This window comes from Urocitellus parryii, chromosome 11, assembly GCF_045843805.1.
Source record: "Urocitellus parryii isolate mUroPar1 chromosome 11, mUroPar1.hap1, whole genome shotgun sequence".
NCBI lineage: Eukaryota > Metazoa > Chordata > Mammalia > Rodentia > Sciuridae > Urocitellus > Urocitellus parryii.
Genome location: NC_135541.1, coordinates 51,789,943 through 51,808,056, shown reverse-complemented (window position 1 = coordinate 51,808,056; position 18,114 = coordinate 51,789,943). Strand labels below are relative to the sequence as shown.

The window sequence follows — 18,114 nt, the reverse complement described above, 5'->3', positions numbered from 1 at the left end:
CCTACCAAAGTTAGGCATGTGTTGGGGCAGAGAGCTGGTCATTAAAAGGGATAGGGGGCAACTACCTTTAATAATAGAACATGACATACTTACAAGTGATCTTTAGGTCTATCACTATGAATCACATTATTGACAATCAAGTATAATATATTAATAATTTCCACAGAGTAATTACAATTAATAAATTTCCTATATTGAGGTGTATTTTAAGATATAAGTTTAATTTTAATGAAATAGACTGAAATTTTTAACTGGAAAAAAACATTAGAAGAGACTATGATGTTAAAGTAACAAAATGGCCATTTCAATAATGTTTGCATATTGGCAAATTCACATGGTTCAATAGAATAACATCCTTTTGTGATCCATGTGCTTTTCTTTTTCCTTTCTTTCTCTCAGTCGTACAACTCAGCTTTTCAGAAGGGGAGGTTGTGAAGGGTCAGTTCTCCTATCTCTGCATTCTTCCCACATGCCACACTGTCTTAAAGCCAAGTAGCACTGTAAATCACTTGAATAAGCTCATTAATTATAGGGTGTCTTTGCTGGGAAAATGAATCGTAAAATGACAGGAAAATCATGTGAATATGTTTTAATTAACATCATCACTTAATGAACACATCAAATAATTCAAATAACATGCTAATAATACCATAGCAGAGTAAGAGGGGTGAGTAAAAAGAGTGAAAAAATATTATTTAATAAATTTGGGGTTTGGGATTTGGGAAAGGTACCTCTTTTATTATCTTATGTCTCTTTTGTTCTTTGCTATTGGGTTATACCAGACACAGTAACTGTCATCCCTTTGGGCTCTCCATCTTTGTTTTGCTTCCTTTCATCTTGCTTTTCCAGGGTTTTCATTGTCACTCAGCTTTGTAAATAAATTGGCTCTAGTGACAACACATAATACTAATCTTGTAAGTAACAGATAACTCTTTTAACTCATAACCCATTTTCTCCCATTATTCTTTTTTTAAAATATTTTTTTAGTTGTTGATAGACCTTTATTTTTATGCGGTGCTGAGAATCGAATCCAGTGCTTCACACAAGCCAGGCAAGTGCACTACCACTGAGCCCCAGCCTCAGCCTTCCCCATCATTCTTCAAACTAAGAGCCAATAGTATTATGGAGTCAAAAATTTAGCTTGTCCTCTGGGCTTCGATACAGGCAACAATTCCAGTTCAGAATTAGTTGTTCTTATTTCTTTCGTAGAGCATAATTGGCTATTTTTGGTATTAAAATAGTATGAATGAAACTGTAAATACAGTAAGATCTATGTGGATTTTTTCTCCTTTTCTTGAAAACAGACTTTGATTTTATTCTACCAGATACAAATGAATTTTATAGCAAGATTCAAATGTTACATCATCGATTGTCATTTTGGAGAAAGGAGGCATCCAGATGCAGCTGTTTCACGGTGTTCTTGGCTTTTAACTAATCGAGCTGATCATTCCTTTCTGCTTCTTGCTTTAGAAATCCATTCCTTGGTGTACTTTGCTGTTTCTCTGTGCCTCTGAGGGATTAGAAATACTGAACCCTCTTGTCCCCATGTAGAAGCAAGCCTTCTAGAATTTTACAGCCAGAGAAGAGTACTCTAATACTCTCCAAGTAGACATTTATTTTCCCACTTGCAGAATATAATTTTGTTATGATGCTTATGTTTATATTTCTTTTCTGAACCTAAGTATAAGAGAAAAATCTTTTGCTGTGTTTGTCATGGATGAAGAAAACTCCATAACCTGTCTTAGGTTGTATGTAGGATGCTTTTCAGTCCAACATCCTCATTCTGACAGGTCAGAGATCTGAGTTGCTTTGAAATTCAGTAGAGAAAACCCCTTGCCATTTCCTTTGCTAATGAGCATTTACGAAGTGTTAGGGAGTCATGTTGTTAGGTCACTCTTGGCTGCCTTTCACAACAATTTATAAAATTATCAAACGAGTGAGTTTCTGAACTGAGAGGGACCTCAGATATATTACAAACTATAGTTTATTTTTCACATAACAAATCTGAGGCCCATAGATAGAATGTAAAATAATTAGGATTGCAAGACTAGTTAGGCTATCAAAACCAGAGATCTTTATGTTAAAGTGGTGAAAAAAAGCTTTAGATTATTTTATATCTTTTTTTGTTTCAATATTTTTCATATATATATATATATATATATATATATATATATATATAGTTGTAGATGGACACAATATCTTTACTTTTATTTGTTTTTATGTGGTGCTGGGAATCCAACCCAGGGCCTCCCATGTACAAGGCAAGTGCTCTACCACTGAGCTACAGCCCTAGCCCTTTGTTTCAATTATCAAAAGATAAACTGCCATCTTCTGTCTGCCTGGATTGAACCCAGCCAGGCTGATCAGTGCTTCATAGCAATATTGCCTCAGCTTGGGACAGCCCTTTGTCTTTTCAAAGAACTATCAGTTTTGAAAGTTTGAGTAGCTGGTCATGATCTTATTAGTTCATCGGTCAATATGAAATGGAATTATATGGTAATATATGAAGAATTTATATGTGTGTATGAAAAAATATTCAACATCACTAGCAATTAGAGAAATGCAAATTAAGACTACACTGAGATTCCATCTCACTCCAGTCAGAATGGCAATTATCAAGAATACAAGTAACAATAAATGTTAGAGAGGATATGGATGAAAAGTACACTCATACATTGCTGGTGAGACTGCAAATTGGTGCAACTACTCTGGAAAGCACCTCAGAAAACTTGGAATGGAACCACGATTTGACCAGTTATCCTACTCTTCTGTATATACCCCAAAGTGTTCAAATCAGCATACTACAGTGACACAACATCAACGTTTAGATCAGCTCAATTCACAATAGCAAAGCAATGGAATCAAACTAGGTGCCCTTCAACAGATGAATGGATAAAGAAAATGTGGCATGTATACACAGTGGGATATTACTCAGCCATCAAGAAGAATGACTTTACGATATTTGCTGGTAAATGGATGGAACTGGAGACTATCACGCTAAGTGAAATAAGCAGTCCCAAAAAACCAAAGACTGATGTTGTCTCTGATATGTGGATACTAACACACAATAAGTCAGGGTTGTGTGTAGGGAGAATAGAAGTTTATTGGATTAGACAAAGAGGAATGAAGGGAAGGGAGGAGGGATGGGAATATGAAAAACAGCAGAATGAATCCAATGTAACTTTCCTATGTTCATACATGACCAGTGAAACTTCATATCATGTACAACCAAAAGAATGGGATCCAAATGAGAATAAATTATACTTAATGTATGTATAATATATCAAAACACATTTTACTGTCATGTATATCTGGAAAGAACAAATAAAAAATAAATGAAAAAATATTTTTGAGGATAAAATTTTAAAGAAATCTTGTTATACATGTACTGGGCTACATATGATTTCTACTTTTTTAGGATTTTCTTAAATAGGAGAAAGAAAATCTCTTTAGAGTTGTTTTGAGGGGGGGGGGTCTTACATTCTTTTGTGTTTTGAACTGATGAAAATTCCTTTCCTACATGGCCTGTCTTCTCAGTTTATCTAAACCTTCAATATATTATGCTGAATCATTTCAATTTTTAAAAAATTGCTAAACAGCAATTTCAGGTAGTTGCATTTGTTTATATAGTGGGAAATTTTGGGACTCAAAACACGAATCGTAAATACACTGACAATACTTAACAGTCTTTCCCTTTAACGTAGGAAATGATGAAGCTACCTCTTACATGGCAAATGAATTCAGAGAGGAGGACAATGAAAGCAAAATGGACAGTGTTATGTTGAGCATTTATTAACTGATTACTGGAGTGACCCTTAACTGAAATGCAGCGATTTAAGTTAAACAAAGTCTTTCCATTGGACAGTATATTTTAAAAAGTCGCCTTATCTCTAGCTAATCTCATGTTCACCTGTGCAGGGGAATAGACAAACACAATCATGTGTTCCACAGTATTCAACGAGTAATAAGCATCCTGTTGAGAAATTAAATATGGACCTGCCTTTCTCCCTTATCTAAAGTCACATGGATACCCTAAATGGGCACTCAATCACTCTCACTTATACTTAATAACTATGCATAGGTTCATATGTGTGTACCTGCATGCACACACATATAAAATCTTCTTATATTATCATGTAATTCCATTCAACTCAATTAAAATAGGCAAAACACTACTATGTGCCATGTAATATGTTAGATGCTAGGGACATAGGATTCTATCAGATCAAATTGTTTTTGACTTGTTTCTCAACTTCAAAATAATAAAGGAAAATTTAAAAAATGTGAGGATTTATTTTCAATCATTTAATTCAAGTCATTTAACTTAATAACATGGTTACATGTTTGTTTCAGTGTCAGCATTTGCATGCATTGCTTTTATCTGTCTTACCTGAAGAATCTTATCACCAGGCTGTAAAAGGTTGGAGGCTGGCCCATCAGGCTGAACCCTAGTAACAAAGATACCCTATAAGTCAGAAGTAACACAGGTTAGGATTCCATTACCAACTAGGCCCATTTAAACACATTTTCATATAGAAAACAGATAAAACAGATTTAAAAAACAGTTTATACATGCAAGCTTTAAAGATTATTGTATTACTTTAAGTAACTCTCCAAGCCAATTTTAAGAAAAGCGACATGTCAACTTACAAAAACAAAACCAGAAAAAACTCATCTTGTTTTCAAAGTACAATTATAATATATAAATTTATCTCATGATGTATTCATAAAAATTCTTTCTTAAATCATTTGAAATGTTATTGAACAATTTTTAAATAAATTCTGAATTTGTGTTAAGTCATTCTATATTAAAAATGTTACCCACTTGATAGGTTTTAAATTCAACATTTACTTTAAAGGCCCTACTAGAACTGTAGATACATATTCGTTTATTTTAATGAGTTAATTACTGTCTATTTTACTGAGAATTTTCACATAGAATATACACAAGAATTAAGCATAAAAAATCCAACATACATTCTAAATAAATTTTTTGTCTACATAGTTATAAGATCCTCAAATTGATCAGTTTATAAAAAGTCAAGTTAATTTTATTTATCATGGACATAAAGCAAACACTTATGAGCTTTGATTGCTAATGATATGGAGATATATAGAATATAATTTCTGTACTTCAGTGAGCTCACATTCTAGTGGAAGAGAAGACAAGAAAACTAACAATTCCTAAATAGTGTGATAAGTGTTAGGATGGAGGTATAAGAGATGTTGTACCCAGCTTGTACCTGGTGTGTAGGGGCTTCCCAGAAAAGGAGATGGATATCTGACAGCTAGATCATAAAGGAGAAGTAGAAGGCAGACACACAGATGAAGATGGGAAGGATATGGCAGATAGAGGCCATAGCACACACAGAAGTGAGTAAATATAAGGAGTGATGCCTGGATTGGTGGTGGAAGAGTGGGGTGGGTGGGGTTAGAAATGTGGCAGAAAATCAGGCCCAACGGTAGGTCAGGACCAGATCAAAATGACCTTACATAGTCATTTTTATCAGTTACAGGAGTTACCAAAGGGTTAAAAGCATGATGATGACAAGATTTTAACTGACAAAGAATAAACTGATGAATACATAAAGTGGTTTATCCATACACGGGGATATTGTTTGGTGATAAAATGGAATGAAGTACTAATCCATGCAAAAAAATTATGCTAAATCAAATGGCAAGAATAGGCTAATGAAAGACAGTAGAATGAACTGGGCATTCCTACGTTCATATATGAATACATCACCAGAAACTCCACAACATGTACAACCACAGAATATAAATAATCCTAATTAGAGTAAGTTACGCTTCATGTATGTATAGTGTATCAAAATGCACTCTACTGTCATATATAGCTTAAAATGAAGAAGAACAACAACAAAAAGAATAGGTAAATGCATAGAAACAGAAAGTTGATTAGTGTTTGCCAGGGGCTGGGGAGTGGTTGGTGGGGAGCAACTGTTAATACATACAGTTTTCTTTTTTCCTTCCTTTGCAATATTGGGGATCCTACCCAGGTCCTACCCATGCAGGCTAGGCAAATATTCTTCAACTAAGCTAAATCCCAACCCAGAGTTTCTTTTTGAAGGTCATAAAAATAATCTGAAATTAGTGATGAAGGTTGTACAACTCTTCAAATATACAAAACTACTTCACCACATACTTTAAAAGGGTGAATTTTATGGTATGTGAATCAGATCTCAATCCAACTATTATTAATTTTTAAAAATTCCTAAGAATTATTAACAAAAACAGAAGATAAAATTTCGACATCTTTGCCTTTTATTTAGAAAATCATGTCATTTGCTGGTTTATAAATTTAATGACCTCACTGAAACACAAAACTCTGTGTGTATGCATGTGTGTTTGCATGTTATGTGTGCATTCACGTGTGTGTGTAAATGATTTAACAAACCCAAATTAAACCACTATTATTCATGTTTTAATATAGTATTTCAGATCTTTAAAAACTAATTAGCTTAAAGTCTTTGAATGATTTTTTGCTTTCTAACTTAAAATTTTCCTTCTTCTTTAAGGAGGAAATTACAGGCACCCAAATCACTAAAAAACTTCATAAGTTTTAATCAATTAATTTTCTAGAACTTATCTTAAGAAAATAACTGAAAAAATATGCAACATACCTGTACTAATATGTTCACTATAGTATCATTGTAATAATAAAAATTATAAACTATAGCTAAATGTCTAAAAACAGGGAATTGATTAAAGCAATTATGGTAAATCTGTAAAACAGAATGAAGTCCACATGGCTGATAGAGAAATAGGTGAATGCTTGGTGAACAGGTGGCTTATAAAAGGCTGTGTGGTATGACACCATTTTTGCTGAAATCTGTTAATATGAAATCTGTTAATATTTGTGTAGGAAAATATCTGGAAAGATAATTCCTAAGCATTAACAGTGATTATACTGGTAATAGGACATCGATTTTATTTTTTCAATATGTGTTTTCTTATGTTTTTACAATGATTATGTATTACTTATAGTGTGTTAAGGACACCATAAAAACAGATGAAATTTTAGGTTAATGGTGGCATTATTAAGAGTGATCTTTGGCCAATTTAGTTGTAAAATGGTCAATTTAGAAGAAAAGAGAAAACCAGTTGTTTGAAAAAAGATCGCTAATAAAGAACAATGATTAAGCCACCACTGCATGGCACTGGTTGTGACAACAAATAAAACCCTACTGGGTCTTTTGCCACATTGGGCACACAGCTGCCACACTCCATTAATCCAGGAGACTGTAGATATAATCAGTTCCCCAGAGATTCCATTTTTTTACTGTTGGGGTCTCTGTACCATTAGCAGAATGATACTATTGCCAAAAATGAGACACCACATCTCTTGATACTGGGGGAGATGCTGTTTTGACCTTATTTGGTCCTTGCAGTCAAAGTCTGTGCTACTTGATTAATTCTGATGGCTTTTCTTCAGCTCAGTGCACAGGAACAGTTTAATAAGGTTTGTATGAATCCTGACCATAGGAGCTGAATTATGGCCATCACATTTGCAATGCTGAGAGCAACTAGCGACACTCTACAAGCTGAATGCGTAGAGGTTACGAATGTGGTGTCTGCAGCAGGTTTAATTTCACCCATCACATGGTTTTGTGATATTCAACCGCTGTTCTGATGACTGGCCTTGAAGTTTACTTTTATGATAGCCTGAGTCTTCCAAAAGCCTGTACTTTTTTCTAAAGCTTTATTATTTCTTTTCGATCAATAAATTTCATCAACTAGGAAACTGCTTCTGCCCATTGGTATAGCTTTTTCTATATATATATATATCCTTTCTGCCAGCATATTGCCGTGTTAGAGGAAACAGCACTGAGTGCTACATTTGATAATGGTCTGTGGCATTCCTTATTGTGGAGGTGGAATGTTTCCCAAAAGACTGCATCCAAAGGCCAGTGCACTAATGTTTCATTGTATTCAGGTATATAAATGAAAGAGACCAATTAATCTGAGCCCATTTTGCAGTCTCTGGTATGATGAATATTGATGAGAAATATGAAAACTTTGACATTGCTTTGAAAAAGCTCATTGTGGTAATGTGTCACCCTTTCAACAACTCATTTCATTCTGAGACTTCAAAGAAAACTTTGGCATCAGTGACAGAATTTTGTGGGGACTCATCAGACTCTGTATTCTGAAAATTAGAACAATAACTTTCTACTGTTTGGTGAAAATCAGTCTCCTAATTTTCTAAATAATAGGAAGCATCTTATATGCATCAAAGATCCAAAGAGTTGCATCTTATCAACTTTCTGTTAGCAACATCTAGGATATGTTCAGCTTCTTGTAAACTTTGGAAGAGTGGTAAATGTAGGTCAAACTATCAAGTAATATATTCAAAACTACTGAAATAATCTATTATCTAAAATTATAGTAAAATCATCTTGCCCAAGGCAGAGAAAAACCTCAGTAAAAGTAAAACCTCAGTAAGTATATTTTTTCAATGAGGCAAAAATATTAGTTTTCTATTGCTGCTGGAACAAATTATCACGAACTTAGTGGCTTAAAACATCAAAAATTTATCATCTTAGAGTTCTGTTGGCTAGACTTCCAAAACAGTTCTCAATGGGTCTCAACAAAAATATTGGCAAGGCTGCATTCTTTTTTGAAATCTCCTGGGAAAAAAATCCATTTCCCAGCCTTCCCTATCTTCTGGGAATGTTCACATTCCTTGGCTCATAGTCCCCTTCTTCTATTTTCTAAGGCAGAAATTGTGTATCTCTCTGACCATTTTTCCGTTGTCATATCTCTTTCCATCTGCATTTGGAAAAAAGTCTCCTTTTAAGGACCCATGTGATTATACTGGAGGCATCTGGATAATCCAGGATAGTCTCCTCATGTCACCCTTCCTATGTAATGTAACATACTCACAGGCTCATTTTTTTTCTGTCTACTATATTGTGCAAGCAATTAGTAGTTAAGCTCCAGAGTTAACTGAGTTTAACATTTACAAATAGATGAACTTGAGCAAGTTAAAGTTTGTATACATAACTTTTCATTAGTAAAACGGATAAAATAATGGTACATAATAGTTGCATTAAGTGAGTGAATACATGCAGTCTACTTAGAACAGTAGATGGTATCCAGTATAGGGTTCAAATGTTACTATAATTATTAAAAGTATGAAAGCTGAACTATAATCCCAGTTCTTTTATGCAACTGTCTTCAACTATACCAGAAAATTACACTTCTGGAATTTATTGAAAGACCAACTCTTGTCATTTGTCATATTTATCTAGAATTCCCAGTAGGTAAGGGGATTAACATCTCTTATTTTGGAAGGAGACAGGAAGAGGGCTGGAAAGCCCCTCCCTCCTCATTTGTAGTATTTCTTGTGGTGGCTCACAGTGATAATGGTTCCAATTATCATTTACTCAGTAGTGTCTATGGGTCCTATCTGCAGAGTTTTCTAGTAGTTCTTAATAACTGTTAACTCCAACAGAGAAGCATCAGCTCCTTATAGTAGTGGGTACTAGTATGTACCCTAGTTCGTAGTTTATGGCTAATATCTGAGTGTTTTTCTCTCCTCTCATTAATAACTTTCAGGTTTCTTAATGGCTTCAGCCCAGTAGCTTCCCTAAGTACCACCTCTGGAGATTATCTCATGACAGAGCTACATCATAGATACTTTAAAGTCCTTTCAAAAGAAGGGACATCTTTGCTTTTCTCAGACATCAACATCTGGATGTGTGTGAGACACAGACCTTGATGCTCCATATGGGCATGACCTGTTGCCATCTCATATTCTGCCCCACTTAAAAACCAGTCTTTACCTATGTCATAGATGAGTCTTCCAAAAGTACTCCTCATGGCTGTATAGAAAGTTTTGCTTTTCACAAGTACTTTTGAGAAAGGATAAATTTAGGAGATTTCTCACAGTGTTCAGATCTGACCTTATCTGACTAGTTACCTACCTTCTACACCTCCAGACATAAACCAAGGATTCAGAAAGTTAGACTACAAGACCAGTACTTAACATTCTAACTTTAGAGGAGAAAAGAGCTTTTTGCTTTTTGTGTTTTTTTTTTTTTTAATGATGAAGGTGAGTGACTATGACAGTCTCAGCTCTTATAAGTGTAGACTCCAAAATAGAACTTGTCTTAAGGGAACTGCAACTTCAATTTGTGAAATATGATTTTCTTTAAAATTCTAGAAAAAAAATCTTAGCTCTAGCTGATGCTAAGAAATTGGCTTCTAGGAAGGCCATACCTCAAGTAAAAATTATACACTATTACAATTATAATTCAGAACACATTAAATATACTAGAATATAGAATTTCATGATGTCTTGTAATTATGGAAAGTTCAATGAGAGTTTCTAGAGGAAAAACTAACTCAAGAAAATAGCAAACAGAGCCATAGATTTAACAGCTTTTAAGGGGCTACTGTTTTTCTCCCATAGTAGCAAATATTAATGTTGCCTTAAGTGGGCAACATTAATATGTAGCTCTATTGTGTCTTGAAGAAGCAACATTAAACATACATAATAGACTGTGTTTACTTAGTCTCTACAATTATTCGAAGATGACAAGGTATTATCAATATTATAAAAGACAAGGTATTATCAATAGTGTTTTTCTTTATGAATCAGAAGTATGATAATGAGATATTTTAAGGTTAATTGCTATGTGTACATTTTAGGCTTTGAACAATTTGCTACCTTAGCAACTGAGAAATTTCTATGCAACAAGAGATGAGATTTATCCCATGGTCATTGGGGGAAAGTCAGGAAAGGAAGAAAAGAGAAAGAAAGAGAGTCACTAACAGCTGAACATGGTGCTTCAAGGTATGACTGAGCTTTAACTCACAAAACAATGAAATGGAAAACCCATGAGAAGGACAAAAAGGAGAATTGCTTTAGAAACCTAGGAAATTAGAGTTAGATGTAAATTAAAATTCTATAACTGATTAAAGTCATCTAGAGGTTTTGCAAAAATCTTGTGCAGATGTTTAAAAGAATTTCAAAATCAATTTCACTACTTTTTAATAGAGTAAACAATAAAATAGAAACCACTTGCTTGTACTTGTTAAAAATTATTAATGCATTGGAGCAATCAGGAGACTAGTGAAACCCAGAGAAATTGACTATGAGATTACAAATATTTTAGTGGCAATATTATAAAATATAATATCCTAGCAGAAGAAACATATATTGTTTGATTTTTTAGATCATTCTAAAAGTTTGTTTAGTATTTTATATGTACATAAAATATAGTTCTTTTGACTTATTTAAAGTATCTAAAACATAAGCAACTCATTGCCTTTTCTATGAGATTCCTTTTAGAAATGATAGATTGATCATTATAATTTTTTTAATAGTTTGATACTGGTCATTATGGATAGTTCTTTTCTTGAAACTGGAATGTAAGAACTAAAATTGTGTTTGGTTTTGGTTATGTTATAATTATATTTTACATTTCATTAATTGCTCCAGTATTCTCATGATTCTCTAGCAATTAAACATCTCTGGATGTCTACCTATTATGATTCAAAGGACATTTTCATCCTGTTTATTTCTTGATGAAAATTTTGAGCTTAAAAATAATTTTCTTTTACTTGTCATATTTTCTTTTAAAAGTCAATGATCATATTCTCCCACTTATTATCATTCCAGATTTCTGAATTTATAAAGAAAAAGAAAGACTTTTTTTCATTTATTTTATAAGTCTTTTAAAGCTTGTTTTTAAATATGAGACCCCAACTGGTGGTAGATATTTGGATTGCTGAGCTTCATACAGTTTACCCATTCTTCCAGATCCCCTAATGGCTTTCCTTCTCAGCATTGCAAAAAGCATAAAATAGTAGAAACTATTAAAAACAGGAGGAGGTTACTCTAGGTGGTTCTGTATTCTCCGTAGCTATTCCTAAAATAGTATTGGTATTCAGGTTTCTGATTATCATCCCTGCAGGCTCCCTCAAAGTCCTTTCAATTGTGTAATTTTTTGACACTGTCTTTGTATTTCAAAATCATGAATTGCAAATTGATGAATTCAGTCAAACTTTTTTTTTTGTCACGTAAGCTCAAATAAGGTTTTTGAAGTGAGAGAGTGTCTTGTTGTAAGCTATATTCAATCAAACTATGATTCTTAAAGGTTTAATAATGTTTTTCTTAATAACTAACACTTTGTTGTATAGTCAGACTGTGCTAGAGGTATTTCTTAGATGTGGCAGTGAAATCAGAAGGCCAAAACGTCTGGAGCAAATGACCAGAAGACAGTAGAGCCATGAATTCCTGACATGTTGATTGAAAGTGGCTATACATTGGCAGTATGGAGTAGAGTGAAAAAGTAAGTTCATTTTCCACTTTTAGTCTTTATATTTCTATATTATTTGAAATGTTATAGTACAATATTTTCAATTGTTACTTGTATAAATTTTTGAAATGTATAGGTTAAATAAAAAAGCTTATTGTAGTTTATGCATCTGGGACTGAGAATATATTTATGGAAGATAGTTGTGTTGTGCAGCATAAAAGATCTGAGGCTGCCTAGGATGATGAACGAAAGGGAAGCAGCTCACACCAGAAGGAAGGACCAGCAGAAGGATCTTAAGTACAATTAGTTCTTGATTCACTCTTTGTTCTTTGACTACTTTTTATGGTTCAGAGGTGGACACCTTCAGGGAACTGAATCTACCCCAACTGGTGTGTGCAATTCATACAAAACCAAACATATCAGTCTTTCTTATAGTAAAGGAACAAGTAAAATTTCCCAAGTCTAGGTATTCCTCTAAATTAGTCATTCTAAGTCAAGGTGGAAACATTCTTGAAGTAGGGAACAGAGGGAACATATGATTTCCCTCTATACATAAACACACTTCAGTAAACAAAGAGGCAAATAAACAAAAAGTAGGATGTGAATTTTCTTTAATCACTTTGATGTTTAAGTTCAATACTAAAAAAGGTTGCTTACTTCCTACTAATGAATGTCCCTGGGTGTTAAAATATAATCCCTTATTATGGGAATATTGTTTGTGCAGGATAATGAGGTTTAATCAACAAGGTTTCAAATACAGGAAACAGTTTGTCGTCTATTATGCTTAAGAAAATAGAACTAGTTCACAAATGGTGTGACTCTACTTTGTGCACAACCAGAGACATGAAAAATTGTGCTCTGTATGTGCACTATAAATTGAAATGCATTCTGCTGTAATGTATAACATATTAGAATAAATAGATAAATTTTTAAAAAGACTATGTATAACTATATTAATTACATTGTAAATATAATAGGCAGCTAAATATATGCACATATATAATTTGATACCTTATATAGTAATCCTAAACCATTATAACTGCTTAATTTAATTTTGAATTTATCTTATTATATACATAAATATAAAATTTATATATGTATATGAAATTTAAAAATAACTCACTCTAAATTGTGACCTATTAATCTAACTTTCTAGCTTAGTTCTGGGACTTTAGGCTAACTCATTGTCAGCCTTTCCTGGATATCTATTCTCATCTGTTTGTGGCTTTCCCCGGCTCATCCAAAGAATCTTTAGGGACAGTGTAATTTTGAATTTATAGGATATAAGAATAAATTCATTGAGTTCTCACAATTTCTTCACACACCCAAAGAGGAAAAATGGCACAATAAAAGTGATGCGTAGTTACCTGGGTTTCTTTTTTTATTTGTCATAGATTCCCTTTCCTTAATATCTGTCTCTTGTTGTCTGACTCTGTCTATTTTTACATCTTAAGACATTCACTCCAAATTTCCTTGATCCTTCTGATCAATACCTAGTTTTACAAATCACTTTCTTTAGCTACAAAGAAATACAGATTTGACTCAATCATAATTACTTACTCTTAAATGAACTAGTGCTTTATTTGTAGAATGCAGTTTTTTTCCTAAGAAAAACATTGAATTAGAATAATCATAGGGTTTTAAAGCATATTTAAATCAGTCTCACTGCAAAAAATCTGACATAGCCAATTTCAGAATCTGTACTCAAGTTTCAGCTGCTGGAAATTCTTCTGATGCCATGGTTGAAAGCACTGCACTTTGGAACAGTAATTCGTATGGATGGGAGTACATCAGAATCTCTGGTACTAAAGCACTTTTAGTTTGAAACATGAAAGAAACCCATTTTCATAATGCAGTAATGGACACTCTTGGTGATCTGCCAGATTTCCTGTATCAGACTTGTGTCCACAAGCTGCAGGTGCTGCTCAGGATTGGACATTTTCCTTGAAATCCTCTCAGCCTGCAGCCTCCTTTCCTGGGAAATGCTTGGCAAGTTACCACCTCCTCTTTGGGGAGGCCTACAGCCAAGGACTGGCTGATACTAGAGTATTAAAGATGATTTCTCCTCTTAGGGTGAGACAACCCTGTGGGTGCCATTGATGTGGAATCAGGCTTCTGTTAATATATGTATTTGCTTAGTCTCTAACCCTGCTCTTATAGCTTTCATCTGAAAATAAATCTTCAATTAAAAAAAAGAACTTGCACAAAATCTCCATCTCAGGCTCATCATCTAGGAAAAGTGACTTAAGATAAATACAAACTATCACGATTACAGTTCCATAATATCTTCTTGTTTATTTATTTTGCTTGTTAGTGATTATTTGGAAGCTGGGATCAGGAGATGAAATGCCCTCCACTTCCAGCCTAGAACAATTATAGGGGTAGATTTTCAGAAAATTTTATGATATTATATATATTATATATATATATATATATATATATATATATATATATAATTTGCTTTGCTTATATATATACATATATATGTGTCTAAATGTTTTTTTGAAAAAAACATTTTTAAATGATGATACTATAGACAGAGACCTGACATATACTGCTTTTTATTTATTTATTTCTAGCAATTTTGGCTTTATAATATTTCCAGGAATTCTAGTTGGTTATAACCTATTCAAACAAAAAAGTAGACAAAAGTCCTCGGAATACCACTTTTAAACGTGCAGTAACTTTGTAAAAGGAATGTGAAAGATTTGACACACCCTTCTCAATAACCTAATTGACTCTCAGTAATTAATTTCCATTGGTGGACCTGTCAATTCTTTTCAGTAATTACATATTATTTTTGCACTAATGTTAAAAGCTTTCATATTTTGATTGGAAATGCTTGACATTTTCCAAAGAATAGAAACAAATTTAAAAATAAAATCTCTAAATCCTTTCCTGTTCCATTTTTCCCTTGGCTTATCAGGTTTCAGGCTAAATAGCTAATGTGAAACAGCAGACAGAATATAAATAATACATAACTCTAGCAACTACTATAGCTAGCTGTGTGATTTGGGCTTTAATTTTATTGAAAAAAAAGAGAGATTTTACTCGTTGTTAGGCTATATCACACAGTGATGAAATTCTCAATTTTTATGATTTTCTAAGTGTATTGTTGAATTTAAAGGCACAATCAAAGTTCTTATTTAAACGGGTACTTTTTAATTACCTTATTTTTTTACATGTATGCTTTGGTGATATTTTCCTAAAGAACTATGTCTATATAGAAAGATATTTGATTATTAGCTTTTTAAAGCTGAAATCCATGTCTTCTTTATATTATAATATCTAGTCACTGACATTTTCCAATTGGCTAAAGCATTTTACTATGCCTTTATTTTAAAAATTTTTTTTGGTATCTGGGATTGAACCCAGGGGAGATTGACCACTGAGTCACATCCAAAGCCATTTTTATTTTGATTATGAGATAGGGTTTGGCTAAGTTGCTTAGGACCTTGCTAAGTTGCTGAGGCTGGCTTTGAGCTTGTGATCTTCCTGCCTCAGCCTCCTGAGCTTCTGGGATTATAGGTGTGTACCATTGCAGCTGGTCTACCGTGCTTTTCAAAAATTCTATAATTGTTATGGCTGAGGGAATTCTATTAATAGAAGATTATAGACTACCTTTATACTAGTAGAAAATCATAAAGACTACATTTATAAATAGATTTAGGATCTTTCTTCCAATATTTTTATTTAAAAAGCCTTGCTATCTCACTTATAATGTCCTTAAATAACCAAGTGGCTCTCTAAACCTCAAACTGCAGTATGACTAAGAGGCAGCTGAAGTAATCTGTTGTACCAGAACATAATTTATACTTAAAATTGACTCTTAATAAGTCCAGGTTTATTTAAATCATCAGATCTATTTCAACTGCTTCTCAAACTTAGTCCAAAATATAGTCTATCAACAATATGCTCTTATTCCTGAATGTAATTTTCACATAATTCATAGGTTCTACAAATTACATTGCATTGCATAATCACTCAAAGCAGAAATAAGGATGGAAAATTTATAAATTATATTACTTATAACACAAATTTAGAAATATAGAAAACAAATCATATTTGCCTACCAGTTGTATAAAATTAAACTATAAAAAGCACATTTCCTTCATATCTATTTGGTAAATAAAATCACAGGCAATGAAGAGTTCTAGACAAATGTGTTTGCTATCCTTGTTTTTTAATATCTGTGAAGAAAACCTGACAGATAGACATATAGCATGTACCTTTTTCCTAAGTTAAGGGCTTTTGTAGCCCTTTGTTTATGAATCACTCAATGCCACGAGGCTGAGCAAAACTGGAAAGCTATTCTTGTACATTTCCGAACTTGCCAATGCCATATATATCTCTGAGTATTGAGATCTCTGAGTAAAGGTTTCAAATAAATGCTTTTATTCTGCATGTCAGATTATCCTTCTCTTATTAATATTAATCATATAAAAAATTCTATTTGATGCAATACTCATATCCACACCAAAGGAAAGTTCATTTTTTTCCCCCAAGGGTGGAGTTAAAGAAGTTAAAATCTTGATGCAGATGCTTGGAGATCTGGAGGTAATAATTTAAAATTGATGTAATTAAGTTATAAGAATTATAAAATTCTAGACCATTTATTTGGAATCTATTGGTCATTACATTTTATATTTTCATGCTTCCAGTATTCTTCCTATGGATTAAAATTTTGCCTGTGCCAAATTAAAGCATTTTAAGAACATTAATTTTTTCTCCTATCACTTCTATGACTACATTCAGATTGCCCAAGCTGGTAGAAACATGGGTGAGTTCTCTGGCACCTCCTGAGCTTAGGTATTTATGATAGGCTGAGGAGAAGAAGTAACTCTTTTGCTCCAAAGCTCTGGCATGTTTCTGTCCTGTTTTCCAGTCCTTTGAGGGCAGGCCAGACCCATAATACAATGTTCACTGTGATCCTATGTCTAGATAATTATTTATGGGGCTATTTAGTGAAATACTGTTATAGTACATAAAGAAAAGGGGCTGTGAATCTTCTTTAATGACTTTAAAATTCAGGTACTTACTCCTTCTTTGGTCAAATGGAGCAAGGAAGGATATTAGTCCCTGAACAATGAGTCTTGATACATCATTACAAGTCCTTCCATTCATAGAGGCCTGGATTACTTTATGAAATACTACCAAAAGCATGGTACCAGTCAACTATTAATCTAGTTTCTTCTTTCTAATAACATCCTGTGGAAATTATACTGGTAAATCCCTTGAATTTTATAGCCATGAATTATTATGTTATGAATGTTTAAATATAAAGAATATTGCAGCTTTCTCTACTGGCAGAATCACCACTGCAAGGATACCTTAGTCTACAAGTTATATAATTGCTTAGCAATCCACCCTGTACAGTATGCTCCTAATTATCTAGGTTCAATAGAGAATACATGCTGACTTCTAAGGACTTGTTGAAGCAAATATGTAGACTATGACTAATTAGAGGGCTCTGTAATACTTTCAATATTAGAATATCATATTAGTTTCAACTCTACAGGGTATAAATTTGTCATGTGGCTCCTCTGCTAAGTGGCATTTGCAGATAGAGGCATGTTTTATAGTGCTTATTAAGAGAAAAGGATTTGGAGTCAGATCAATTTGGTTTCAAATCTTGTCTGCCGCAGAGCAGCTAAATGACCTTGGACAAGTTAATTAACCCCTCTGGGAACTCAGTAAAATAGAGAATACTACTACTACTCAACTAACAGAAGTTGTTATGAAGATTACATAAGTTTATGCATATAAGGAGCCTAATACAGTGCCCAGCACATTATAAGTAATAAAAGGTTATTATTTTTATTGCTTT

At 33.2% G+C, this 18,114-nt stretch overlaps 1 protein-coding gene across 2 annotated transcripts in view; it reads right to left on the bottom strand.

Moving 5' to 3' along the window:
- Lrrc7 (leucine rich repeat containing 7) overlaps positions 1 to 18,114 on the bottom strand; it is a 420,763-nt gene that overhangs the window by 11,416 nt on the left and 391,233 nt on the right. For both annotated transcript variants that reach the window (XM_077791099.1, XM_077791100.1), the window contains one exon: positions 4,391 to 4,465. In XM_077791099.1, the coding sequence (XP_077647225.1) occupies positions 4,391 to 4,465 (75 nt within the window). The remainder of the gene's footprint in view (positions 1 to 4,390; positions 4,466 to 18,114) is intronic.